At 44.5% G+C, this 14,029-nt stretch overlaps 3 protein-coding genes across 3 annotated transcripts; all 3 read left to right on the top strand.

Moving 5' to 3' along the window:
* Positions 1–252: 252 nt before the first annotated feature.
* apoa2 (apolipoprotein A-II) lies at positions 253–2,042 on the top strand. Its single transcript, XM_076152644.1, has 4 exons — positions 253–341; positions 559–603; positions 1,074–1,305; positions 1,590–2,042. The coding sequence occupies exons 2-4, from the start codon at positions 561–563 to the stop codon at positions 1,744–1,746; spliced, it is 432 nt and encodes a 143-aa protein (XP_076008759.1). The 5' UTR covers positions 253–341; positions 559–560; the 3' UTR covers positions 1,747–2,042.
* Positions 2,043–4,271: 2,229 nt separating this feature from the next.
* apoc2 (apolipoprotein C-II) lies at positions 4,272–5,656 on the top strand. The gene is made up of 5 exons (XM_076152746.1): positions 4,272–4,425; positions 4,631–4,692; positions 4,784–4,824; positions 4,885–5,033; positions 5,127–5,656. The coding sequence occupies exons 2-5, from the start codon at positions 4,644–4,646 to the stop codon at positions 5,212–5,214; spliced, it is 327 nt and encodes a 108-aa protein (XP_076008861.1). The 5' UTR covers positions 4,272–4,425; positions 4,631–4,643; the 3' UTR covers positions 5,215–5,656.
* Positions 5,657–6,888: 1,232 nt separating this feature from the next.
* On the top strand, positions 6,889–10,030 carry LOC143002551 (trypsinogen-like protein 3). Its single transcript, XM_076152709.1, has 5 exons — positions 6,889–6,999; positions 7,075–7,219; positions 7,928–8,187; positions 8,366–8,499; positions 9,101–10,030. Exons 1-5 carry the CDS (start codon positions 6,960–6,962, stop codon positions 9,281–9,283), a joined length of 762 nt encoding a protein of 253 aa, XP_076008824.1. The 5' UTR covers positions 6,889–6,959; the 3' UTR covers positions 9,284–10,030.
* Positions 10,031–14,029: the final 3,999 nt, after the last annotated feature.

The raw sequence follows: 14,029 nt of genomic DNA, 5'->3' as shown, positions 1-14,029 counted from the left end.
ACACTATCAGGAGGCTCTGGCTCTGGCCTGCATCACCATATGAAGAGATGAGATAAACTCACATTAAAGCTTGCATAACTGCTAAGTCCCATTTCCACATACTGTATTTAAAGGTTAATACCATGTACAGTGGACTTTGTTTAGGTGAATGAGTGTGTGCGCGTGCGTGTGCAGGCGCGTGTGTGCTGGAGTGTGTGTAGGTGTGTGTATGCTCATCAGATGACGTTTGTTTGCAGTCCCCCCCTATATCATCGCGTCCAGATGTGAGCGCTGAGTTACAGACAACTCACTTTCAGAGAAGACTGTCACTGCTTGGATCTGTACATCCTACACTGCAGCAGGTAAGGATCCAGGCCTCACAAACTAACACATATACACAACTCATATACTGCACTAGAAAGATATATTATTTAAGCATTTGTTATTCATTTTTGCATGTAATATCTGATTTTTTTCCTTCCAACTCATCAGACTCCAGTGCAAAATGTGGAGATGAAACACATTATAATATCTCATTCATTATACAAACTGTTTAATTTGCTTATGTTTTTGTTTCAGATATGAACGGAAAATACGCCTTGGCACTGATCCTCGCTCTGCAGGGTAAGACAATCAGGCAACAGTGCATGGACTCCATTTAAATCAAGCTAAACTATGTGAAATGCGAGCCACCCGAGGCATTTGATTTTGAATGTGATTGCTTTTTTTGTTGCATGGGCTATCTGTACTTTTCTACTGTAAAAATTACGTTTTCCTGCCATTGCATTGACATTGCACAAATATAACAGAGAGAGTAGCATTTGGGGCAAATTGTATGTAGAACTGTATGCAGCTTTATATCTGTAGTTACTTAAAGTGTCTGAAACTGATACCAAGGACAATAGCAAATAATTATTTAGACAGACAGAATAAGAAGACAAGGTCTGCAAAGCTGCTTATCTTTGGCCTTTGGGTAAGTAGGCAGTCAGTAATGTATTTACATAAATACTTACTTCTAATTAGCTTCTCCTGATAAGATTTGATATCAGCGGCTCTGTTTCTTGTCTTCATTCACTCTGTCTGGTGTGTTTCAGTCTCTATGAGCCTGTGTGAAGTCCCCGTGCCTGGGACGGAGCTTGTGTTGAAGTACAATACTCTCAAGGAAACCTTCTACAAGAAGCTGATGGTTTTACTTGTCAAGATGAGGGCCGTCGCCGCTCCTCTGGTGGAGCAGGTTAATCAGAACGAAGAAGCCCAGGTTGTGAGGGGAAAAATCGGGGAATTGATTAACAGGCCTGAGTATGAAGCCGCTGCCAAGATCGCCACGTGAGTATTCAGCTAAAGACAGTAAGCCTCCTAAATACCAAAACCTGGGAGATGTTTGGCAATCACTTTCTGGTAAAGGCTTTATCAAGCTTGAACTCTTTAACTTGTGAACTTTTAGTAAAGATGCTAATGCTAATTCATCTGCCATAATGAATAGTAATAATAAAGAAAACAGTTGGGCAGTGTGTACACATGTGGCTCGTCCAGGTATACTGAGGTATTTCCTGGATCTCTTTCTATCTGTGTTCTCTTCTCTTCACATCTCTCTTCCCTCTACTGTGCAGTGGTGTGGTCCAGGAGGCAACACCTCTGGTGGACAAAGCCCGTTCATCCGCCCTGGGTGTGTATGAAATGTACCTGCGCCCCCACTTTGGCTCCTTTCTGGATTCAGTCATCAACCACATCAAGGTCGACCTGGACCAGGCCCTGCCAGCCGAGTAAAGAAAACCAACTGGAGCAAAGCAGCCATCACGTCAGTCTGGGGCCGAAGCAGACAGTGATCGTATTACATCATAGCTAATAGAAACTTTACCAGTTTAGGCTGAGAAGAGCAATGCACAATGCAAATGCATCCTTTGCTTCTTTTCAAAGCAACATCAGCAAAGGCCAAACATGTCAACACCAGCTATGCAAAATGTGCATGTACAGTATTTGTGTTTGATACACTAACCAAAGTCTGTGTGCGTCTATGAATGTGCGTGTGTGTGTGTGTTCAATAAAAAATGAACAGGAATCTATTTGATGTGTGTGTGTTACTTCATGGAGCCTTTAGCTTTACACAGATACCAACACTCAAGATTGGGACTTAACTTGTAGGACAAAAGTGTTTCCACAAACCAAACCTGCATTTATTCTGCATCCTAATCAAGCGCCAATAATCTTCATTGAGTGACATATGATTGATATGTTTAAAGATATGTTTACAGCGTTGACGTAAGCACCATAAAGAACATACGTGTAAACCTAGCTAGATAAGATTAAAGCTCAGTTAGAGAACAGAGAAGCGAGGTCATCTCATATTTATTCAGTCATTTACTGCACCACTCAAGTCTTGAATCAGTACAATCAACTGACTTAGATACTACGTCTATCTGAAAATGCCGTACATTGTTCTCTACCCCAGAGATTCTCTCCTCTCTTCCTCCCAATGCCTTTATGTCTAATAGAGGGGAAAATGAGAAAAAGAATACTAAAAGATGAAGTGCTTGTTGGAAGATTGTCCTTCACAAAGTAATCCTTGAATGAAATGAAGCTGCTCGATTTCACAATAACAAGGTTTTCTGTTTGAATGTCGTTCCAGTTTATGAAATAATGAAATTTTTGTAATATTGACGCTTGGTGTATATTTAGGGTTTTGTAAAAGGCTTTCACATTGTTCCTCTGGTATGAGCTGCAGATGTCAAATGTTCTGGTGGAAAAGAACCAACAGAACATCACATCATTGGTACTAAGAGACATTAATCACAATAAAAATGCTACAAAAACAGCTTCTTTCCCCATTTTTACTCATTTACACAATTAGGCAACAATGAATCCGTTTGGCTCCTTTTAAAAAACATCTTAAAACAAGGCGTCTATCCTACTACCACCCACAGATGTTCTCATCGTGACCTGAATTCATGTCACAAACATCCTGACATGTGATGTTTACTCAGGAATAGAGCAACACAAGGGAGAAGTGAGCGCAGGAACTCACATTAGAACTGCACAGGACTTCAGTGAGATACTGCAACTGCACTTCAGGATATTCTGAGAAGGCACTTGACATTTAAGATTCAGAAGTTATCATAAGTAAAGATATAAAAAACCTTTGGCCTTGATTCTTGCAGCTTATGGTCTTGTGCTATAAGCTTGACAGCAAACAGCCGTGACTTGACCACAAAATATCATGGAGAAAAAAATATGTAGCATTTATTTACCAGAGGCAACATATTTAAGAGTTCAGCTGCAAACTCTTAACTCTTTAAACACATATTTTTCTACTTGTAAAAATATTTCTACAAAGCAATAATATCAAGTGGACTGATGTTGGGTTGATGTAAAACCTCAATGACTTAACAAAGCAGGACTCGGCTTCATATCCAAATGCTGACAAAACAATCTAAACCAACAGCTGGGATTCAACAACACAAACAGACATACAGCAGATAAATAAATAAAAGAATCTGCCACTTCTGCTCTCAGTCTAATTAAACCCCAAATCACACAATTGCGGAAGAATGGAAGAGTCGTGATTCAGCAGCTGCAAGCTCTGAGGATGAAGGCAAAATCAAATCATGTTCTCAAACAGATGCTTATCTGCTGACATTGATTCTGTCACACGCAGAGCTGAGAGAACTTTGATTTCTCCATCACAGCTTTGATTACGACTCCGCTTGATATCAATCAATCTAATCTACGTGCCCTAAATATTTCATAACCTCCATTTGCTGATATTTCCGACCCGCATGAGCCGGGATGACGTGTTCAACACACTCTAGACTTGTGATTATCTTAATAGGACTTAGGACTGTTGTAACACGTCATCACCATTATGCAAGTAACAAGTGGGCAAGGTTTAGGACGGCCCTGCATGTGTGAGCTCATTTACTAATCAATAGAAAAAGACTGAATGTAATAAAATCCATGATTGAGAAGGAATTTGTGCTTAATTCACCGTGATAACACACACACAGACGCACACAGACACACACAGACACACACAGACGCACGTACAACCACCCACCCACACACACACACACACACACACACCCCCACACACACACACACACACACACACACACACACACACACACACACACAAACACACACACTCAGATGATCTCTCTTTCCTGTTCTGGAGAAATCAAATCAGACGACATTTCCACACTGAAGCCACTTGACATTTTACCCACAATTCCTGTTTTTATATAGCTAGGCACATTGTTTGTTTTATCAAGGCACAACTCCACACAAACTCCCACAAACACAGCAAACCACAGTCTGGGTTTATCTCCTGCAGACTGCACTTTGACCCAAGGAGCGACAAGTCAACACACATACGTTCCTATATAAACTGGTTTGGTCGGCCGTGCTTTTTATCCTGTTTTCTTGCCACAGTCCTTTCTGCAGAGAGATACCGTGAGTACAGCCACCTTTTCTACATTTACTGACAATAGAATAGAGATAGAAATGCAAGATTGGTAATTGTGTTGTTTTGTGTTTGGCTTAAAGTTTCGTAGCGAGACGTTTTGTAGAATCTATGACAATGTCTCACCCTGGTGGATAAAGTGAGGTAAGCATTAAAATGTAAGTCTCCCCCCCTTCTCTCCCCCCTCCCTCACAGATCAACTGAAGCCATGAACAAGCTGCTGATCATCACTGTGCTGGTTGCAGTGCTTGCTTTCAGTAAGCTCACACCAAAAGCCTGAACGAGAGCAAAATCAACCAAAATTGCGGAAAAATCTCCATGTGACCTCTCTGACCTTGTTTGGTGCAGGTGCTGAAAGTTCCCGCTTGCCAAGGCAGACTGAGGAGGAAGTGGAGGAGGTGGAGGCTGTGGCGCCTGTGGAGGCTGTAGAGGCCGTGGAGCCTGTGGAGGCTGTGGAGGCTGTGGAAGAGAAACAGGATCAAGCGGGGACAGTGACTCGGTTCACAGACACCATCAAATCTTACTATGGCAGCGCTGTCGATACTGCCTCTGACTACATGGGGAGAATGAAGGGCCTGAAGCTGGAGGAGAAAGCCAAGTGAGACACTTTACAGCTCACAGTGTGATGGAAAAACCACAAATTTAAGTGATCATTCCTAAAAACGCTTCTCTTTTCTTGTCTTGCCCACAGGAATGCTTACGACGAGACTACCAAAGTTGTGGGCACCTACTTTAGCATAATGCAAGACCAGCTTTATCACGTCTTCTCCCAGCAGTAAACCGAAACCTCACCCAACATCTCTGACAGCTGCTTCATCTTCCATCGGCACTCTGAGTCAATCCCCTTAACATCTAAACACCCAGAATGTGATTTGACGGTCTGAACTTGAGTCCTATCTCACAAAACTGAGAACTCCTATAAAATATGGGACCCAGAGCTCCTTTCTGCTGCATTCATGGGCTACTGCAGCCGTGGTAAATCACAGTAACCACCCAGCTGAGACTGTTCTGCTGGACATAACAAGCAATGGAGTAAGAGGAACAAATCCCTCCAGAGGTCTCACACTTAGGAAATACTCAGCTAAGAAACCGATGCAATTAATGCAACGATCTAACGCCACCTAGTGGTCTTAGTTTCACACAGCCCCGGTCAGCCCACTTCTGAATAAATTAAAATATTTGTATTGCAACTCTTGAAATAAAATATTTATACAGAAACAAGTTGATAAAATGTCATTTCTGCTTCTGATTGTGGAATATTGTGTTTGTGCTGTGTTGACCTTTGCTGCTTTGGTGCCAAGTATCACCTGTGTGTGTGTGTGTGTGTATGTGTGTGAGTGTGTGAGTGTGTGTGTATGTGAGTGGCACAGGGGTTTCATCAGCTAAGGAAGCACCAGAATTTAGTCTTCTGTTGCCATTAATAATAGATGAAAAGAAACAACATGTAACACGTAGAACCAGCAGAGATGAAGAAACAACAAATTCTGTGTAGAGGTTCTGTTGATTCTGACGAGCAGTGATGCAAGCGCCCTCTCTTTTTTAACCACGTAATGTTTGCATCATGTGGTTTCCTCTGAAGCTGCAACCAACGCAAACAAAATTTGCTTTCTAATGTTTTCTTGTTTACCAAAGATTTGTAATTTTGTGGGAGCCACAGGGGGAAGAAAGTAAAAAGATGGAGTCAAAGGAAAACTAAAATCTGCCAATTGCATTCTGATCAATTTTACAATCTCACTCTTTGGTGCATTCATGGTAATATATATGGATTTACTTGGAGCTGCATCTGTTAGTCTATCATTCAAAATTAATTGTAGCTCGACACCTTGACCAACTTTGCGAGACAAGTTGCACTTCTGAATGTAGGATAAGTAGTTAAAGTGATCCACAGTGATCTCAAAACAATTTCAGGGATGTGATTAGAATGTGGTTGTTTTAGTCTTTTATAGTTTATAGTTATTCATTCAGGTCACATCTAATCCAGGCTGACTGAGAGTTCCAAAGTTTGGACCTTGGAGTGATATTAGGGCAAGAATTGCAACCCACTTAATGAACAAGTTTCAACATCAATGGAAACAGTAATTGCTGTCTTATCTCCTTTATCTTTTCCTGTCTTTGTTCTCGATCTGTGTTGGCAATTCATACAACCCAGATCAAATTCCTGCCGCAAAGGAATTGTTTGAATATAACAAACACAACAAAAACAATCTCTCTCTGTTATGACTTTTCATCTCTTGTGTTACATTCCAAGGCGTCTGAGGCATTTGTACCTTTTTCCTCTTTTGTCTTGCTTAAGCCGTCATGATTTACAGTAAATAAATTGTGACACACTGAGCAAGGACGCACTGCAAATTCCTCTGATAAGGTTAGATTATAACAAAGGTTAATGCTGAGCAGGAAATGATGCCTGTGTGTTCCTCCCACGCAAAGAAGAAACACACACACATACACTCAGATATAAATAAAGCAGATTGACCAGAACACACCCCACTTGATCAGAAATACAGACAAAGAAGCGAACTCCGCCATGAAGCTGCTGATTCTGCTGCTGGCGTTTGGCTTCGCAGGTACGTTGTCAGCTAAGTGAATGCGAATGATTGTTGTTAACACATTGTTCATTTCATGTTATTTGGTGTGTACAGGAGCCGGACCTATCACGGACAACAATGTGTGTGAGCGTCACTCCAGGCCCTGGCAGGTCTACTTGCATGCTGAGGGTGCGTCGTCCTGCAGCGGCGCTTTGATCAACGAATGGTGGCTGGTAACCTCCTTCCTGTGTGCGCACACGTAAGTTATGTGTTGCAAATTATTTACCTTTTACCAAAAAAACAAAATGTGAGCCAGGCACTGGACAGTAGACCTGGAGTTTATCCCTGTGTTCAAATTGAATTCCAGAAGTCTGTGAGGATGGATCAATGAATAAAACAACCACATTGGAGCATTTGTTTGCCCTTGGAGGAGGTATGGACAGTAATGAGCGTCCCTCCAGTTTCTATCCTTAAAAATGCAACATGTTTGTATTCGTTAGTTTCTCCCTCACGGACACACGGGCCGCACTGATTGGCTGATTTCCATCTTGTTCTGATGCTGCGCTCGTACATGAAAATCTCTCCAGCGCGACGGAGTTTTAAAGTGTTTGTTTGTGTGTAAGAAGATGACCAAGCATTTTGTGAGTGTGTGTGATCTGTGAGGCTTTATGGGGTCAGCAGTACGACAGTTTGGCTCGTCTGATTAAGGCGCACACACACACACGCACACACACACACACACGCACACACACACACACACACACACACACACACACACACACACACACACACACCAGCATTCTGTTGGTGTCAGGCTCTCGCTGTTTGGAGGTCATGGTGTCATGTCTGCCTGAGGCCTGCAGAGTCTGTTTGAGCTTAATAATTCAGAGCCTGATTTCGATGCTCCTCTTCACCTCTATTCTATTTCTGTCTCCTCCTCTCCTCCTCTTTCCTCTCCTCCATACAGATACGACTCCAGGACCATCGCGTCTCTGGGGGAGCACAACACGCTCGAGGAGGAGGGCACCGAGCAGCACATCGGCGTGGCGGCCGTGGTCCTCCGCAGCCCGTACCGCTCGCCCCTGCACAGCCTGGCCTTGGTGCGGCTGCAGAAGCCGGCCCGCTTCACCCGGTACGTCCAGCCCATCCCTCTGCCCACACGCTGCCCACAGCCCGGGGAGACCTGCCAGACCAGCGGCTGGGGCTCCACCATCCCATCTCAACAGGGTGAGTGGATTTACAGGCCCTGGCTTTTACAAGAACATCATTAAATCAGAGACCGTAAGCCAGTGCTCCCTAATCTACTCCTCAGCGTCGTTCCATAAGGTTTTGCTCCATCTTTCTTATCTGAACCGATAATTGGCATCATCTGATTGGTTCCACCTTCTCCTCCTCTTCCATGCAGTTGGGAATTTGCAGGACCTGAAGTGCTTAACTGTGCCCGTTGTGGATGACCAGACTTGCAGGGAGTCTCTGCCTGAGTACGTGTACTGGGGCCAAACCATGTTCTGTGCCGGACAGAAGAACAGTTACTGCATGGTGAGTGCGGAGGATTAATCAGCGTTACTTATGGGCAGGGCAGCCATACTTGTCCCGGTGTATTTATGTCGGCCCTGCTGCTCGCGGCTCATCCGTCACCTCAGACTCATTTTTCCTCGTCCTCTCACTCTGCCTCTCTGCCATCACCATGTGGTATTAATGAGCCGGTTGGCAGTGGTTAATGAGCACATAGATCAGAACATAGTGGAGGTACAAATACGCCAGTGCCCCCAAAATACCTAAGTAAGGGAAAGTCACACATTCAAAAATACTTCCTCAAACTCTCTCTCTCGCTCTCTCTCTCTCTGTCTCCCTCCCTCTTTCTCACCCTCCCTGTTTCTGTCTCCTCTCCTCTGTCTCTCCCCTCCTCTCTCCCTCCCTCCCTCCCCCTTCTCTCTCCCTCCCACCCTCACCTCTCTCTCTCCCCACCTCTCTCCCTCCTCTCCATCCCTCACCTCTCTCTCTCTCTCCCCCCTCTCTCTCCCACCCTCACCTCTCTCTCCATCTTTCTACCTCTCTCTCCCCTCCTCTCCCCTCCTCTCACTCCCTCCCTCCCTCCCTCCCCTCCTCTCCCCTCCTCTCCCTCTCTCCCCCTCTCCAGCGTGATGGTGGCAGCGTGTTGGAGTGTGGCGGCCAGGTGCAGGGCCTGCTGTGGTACGGCCACAGTTGCCCGGCTGACCTCACCGTCTACACAAAGCTGTGCAGATACACCGACTGGATCTCGGGTGTAATGAGCGACTACACTCCTCCCACCGTGCTTCCTACCACCACCGGCTTACCGTGAGGCCCCGGAGGATCTGCGAATACGTGTCAACACCATTAGAATCGCCTCTCCTGGCTCCTGGCCTCCTCGCAGGTGCAGCAATGCCGGCATTAGGAAAATCGAGCTGGGAATGAAAGTTTAGCAAGTTTACAAGTTTGCATTTGTTAAAAGTTATGAATCACATAAATATTTACAGGTGTCACGCAGATAAACCTACAGGCAAAACAGGAAGCAAGATTATACAACAGGAGAATGCCGATACCAACGAGAATAAATATAAAATAACAAGGTAGAAAAGCGCTCCATGTTTTATTCATTGTTTGGGTCACATGTTGCTTCTCTTATTTACTCATTTGTCTCAGTAAACACTTTCACAGCTGGCTAATAGCTGCTGCTAATGAGTTCTGATTGTTTCACACTACGTCATACCTTCACGCACGCTGCTGCTTACTTCCGTGCGTGTGTGTGTGAGAATGAAATGAATGCAAATTAACCCACAAACTCAAACTATAATGTCAACAAAACCGAAATATAACTCTGGAAAAGTGTAGAATGGAGCACAGTGGACCTGCTGGACCTACAGTGACTCTGAAATGATAACAAATACTTTCAAATGAAATCTACTAAATTGATAATACACCATAAATGAAGAGAAACTTTCTCATCTGTGTCTTTTTAAATAATACCCATTTACTGTTGACTATCAAAAAGCATAAATGATCAAATGATTTGACTTTCTCAGCTTACATCATCACAGGGTTTTTATCTTCCTCCCTGCCATCATCCTGCATGTTTTTATTTATTTATCAGATGTAAAACTCCGAAGCTTTGTTGTTTCACTAATTTCATTTAATTCACTGATATTTAATAAAATGCGATCAAATCTGTGCTGGGTGAGGATGTGTGGTGCCACTCAGGAAAAAGATGAGAAATATTCGCCTGTACCACCACTAGATGGCGGTAAAACCTAATACTGACGACACAATGAACTGAAGTCAAAAAAAAGAAGGAAGAAGCAACATCAACAAAAAAGTGCAATGAGAAAGATATGCAATAAAACGCACATGTTACATTACCAGCACAAAGGAAGTGAAGATGACAAGGGTGTGTTAAAGGCAAACATTCATACACAAAGCACGGACACGCACACACACACACACACCCCCACACACACACACACACACACACACACACACACTTCCTCGCACACCCCCCCACACACACACACACACACTTACATATAAAGTGACTGACAGCTGCGTCCATAATCACCCAGGCAGTATAGAGGCCATCCTACCATCTGTTCTCTGCATTTCTCTCCCTTTGCTCCCCCCTTTTCTCCTCCTAATACACCCAGCGGGAGTCCTACACCCCCCCACCCCACCCCACATACACATACACATACACACACACACACACACACACACACACACACACACACACACACACACACATTTGAGTGTTGCGTTAATGCCGCGTTACGAAGCAGTGTGATAATAATTGCTTTGATTGTATTTGTTGTTTTGTTTGGATATCCATTAATCTTGGGGGATATGAGTGAAATCAGTTTCATGTAATAGCTGCTGTTGTCAGTAATTAGAGCTTTTGTAAAGGATACAATAGGCACATTCACTTCTTCCCTCAGGCTGGATATTCCATACTCCAATCCTGTGGGATTTCCCCTGAAAATGCATTCTAGATGTCTTCATATGCCAAATCTCTGATGATTTGCAGTTTGGTGCAGCCTGTGGTATGTTGGCTGGCTTCCTGCATGTCACCACACCGTCTCCAGCGTGCTGAAGCGGGCGGGTCGCCAGGTTTGCCAGTCTGCTCAGGAGAGCTAAAGCATCTTTCTTGTTATTTCCACCTGCCCTCCCAGGGAATTGGAATTAGGCCCATCATCTGCTTCTGCAAACACTGCATCCCATTTCTTCTCGGCGGTTCACGCTGATGTTTTCTCTTCAAACTAGAAGGGTGGCGGAAATGTTATTAAATCTAAAACTTTTTTAATATTGAAAGATCATATCACACTGGGTTCACACACTGGAGCTTAATAAAACCAGATTAGAACCAGATTTCATAGAAGATTGAATGATTTCTTCCTGTTGGTTCAACACCCAAGCAACCCACCAACCACACAGGAAACCAATCAACCAGCTATGCAACCAACTAAACATAGAACCAACCGTCCGTCTCATTGATGCGGGCAGACAGGAGCCTCCTTGGCAGAGGTATTAAAGGGAATCCAACAGGTGTGTGTATACAAGTGTTGTTTGGATGGCGTCCATAAGATCCAAATGCCGCCAAAGTGTTGTAAGTAACTGAATGTGAAGCCCTTAAAAACTATGATTCACCGCTATAAAGGTTTATAACCCCTTAAAAAGTGTCGTTAAACTCCAATAAAAGAGGATGATCACCTGGGCTCCGGACGATTTATCGGCGACGTCCGAGCCCACAGGTTTCTCCTCCTAATGACTCAGAGGGAGGTTTGGGTTTTGCGTCCGCTCGGTTCCTAATCCGTCTCTGGAGACAAAGGTGCGTGGAGAGCGATGGCTTGTTTTCTAAAAGTGTGTTTGTAATTTGTGCCAGTGGAGGTTACACGAGTCTCCAGAGTTCCCAGCCGGACACAATCACACGCTGTAAAGATACGATGACCTCAGCGGGTCAGAGGGACTTTTACTCTCCCGTCGTATCTCTCTCTCTCTCATTTGTCGTTTCTTCCCTTCGTGCTGTATTATCATTATCTTCATTATGAGCGTTCGATTCGTCTTTCCTCCCCACTTTCTCTCTGTCCTCCCTCCTTCCTTCCCTCTCGCTCTCGCTCTTCTCACGCCTTTCATAACTCAGGCCCGCCATTGTCCAAACAACGCGCGTGCTGATTAATGAGGGGGAATTAAAATGAATGATGATCCATAGGTGGAGATCTTTTCCTCAGCGTGTGAAAGTGTTTATCAGCGGTCGGTACAATATCTGTGAGATAGACGGGAGGAATCTCTCTCTGCTTACCTCCGTCGGCCTCCGTCGCTCCGCTTCTCTGGCAAACTGTCGCCATCACTCATTGCCAGCTTACATTCCCAGCATTCCCTTGTGGCAGCTGGCTCATGAGCATGCACGCTCGCTAAAACGCACATTCATAAACAGAGAGAGAGAGAGACAGAGTGTGCACCTAACCTACACACACACACACACACACACACACACACACACACACACACACACAAAATCACTCCTCCATCCTATAGTTTCTTAACTGACAGGTCTTCTCTCTGAGATGTAAATGGATGTGGGAGCGTTCTTCAAGTACATTAACAGTAATCTGTGCATGTGGGTGTGTGCGTGCATGTGTGTGTGCATGTGTGTGTGCTAATGCTCTACCTGGCTAATGGCTCTTTGCGAATAGTGTGGGCCAAGTCAATCACGGCCGATCTCTCCCTTCTGTCCCATCGAGGCTTCTGGCTCATCAGGGGAGATAATTAGTCTGAAGAGTTTTAATGATACGGCCGTAATAGCTACAAGAGCACACAGAGAGGCGGCGGTGTGTGTGCGTGCGTGTGTGTGTGCGTATGTGTGTGCGCGTGTGTGTGTGCGCGTGTGTGTGCGTGTTTGTGTGAAGAGACAGTGGGCGAGTGAATAAGTGTTTGATATCCTTTTTTGATATTAAAGGTGTGTGTAGGATAGTACTGTAACACACACACACACACACACACACACACACACACACACACACACACACACACACACACACAGCGCAAAACAAAAACAAAAGGATTCATGCATAGATTCATTCGTGTAAATACACATTGCACTATAACCCTCATGTACATATTTACACTCATGAGTATGCAGCACACACACACACACACACACACACACAGCTCATTTATACTCTGTACTATGAATTCTCTTTGGAAATGTATGTGAATTTCAATAAGCTGATGGCCTGAAGCGGTTGTGGAACGTTTTGATGGAGTTCAAGTGTCTGACAGATTTTGTCCTCTTACCTGCTGTCAAAGCTTCCTAATGAGGACGACCAGAAGCTACACGAACCTGTGCACTGATGAAGATGAAGGCCGGGTATTGATCTTTTTTTTATTCCTTCCAATATGCTGAGTGCCGCCACATCGTCACATTCATCCCGCTGCTCGGCTCCAGCGTTTGAAGGACGTTCTGGGCAGCAGAGGATGACGTAATCCCTCCCCCTCCTCCCCCCCAGGTGGAGGTTCTGCTTTCTTCACGGGGAGCAAAAATGGAGAAGAAATAATAACGAAGCTGCATTGATGTGTGTGCACTGGTACAGTAATGGAGGCGTATCGATCCATTCCAAATGTTTTGTTTTGAATCCTACATGGAGGAAGGAGATCACACACACACACACACACACATGCACTCTGATAATGCATTAGTATCGACAATGCTGTGTTTAGGAAGATCAAATACACACACACACACACACAAGCACGCACACACGCTCAAAATATCCCCCAAACTCCCAACAGCACACACATATGTACACACACACACACACACACACACACACACACACACACACACACTCATACAGTTGCAGTAATGGCTTCCTCCTTTAAAATGGGCCCCAGCTACAAAGATGTAAGGCCCACAGGGAATCCATTTGCCGTTGTCTGCAATCATCACACACTCCTTTAAAAAACACCATGGACCAGCTCTGTTGCCAAGGATACACACCACTCCATCCCTCGCTCTTTCGCCCTCTCTCTCTCTCTCTCTCTTTCTGCTCTCAGTGCTTCT

This window comes from Genypterus blacodes, unplaced genomic scaffold, assembly GCF_046128005.1.
Source record: "Genypterus blacodes isolate CSIRO-AG114 ecotype Tasmania unplaced genomic scaffold, CSIRO-AGI_Gbla_v1 ptg000057l_1, whole genome shotgun sequence".
NCBI classification, from domain to species: Eukaryota; Metazoa; Chordata; class Actinopteri; order Ophidiiformes; family Ophidiidae; genus Genypterus; species Genypterus blacodes.
Note: the sequence above shows the minus strand (reverse complement) of the source record. Positions and strands in the feature narration are given on the sequence as shown.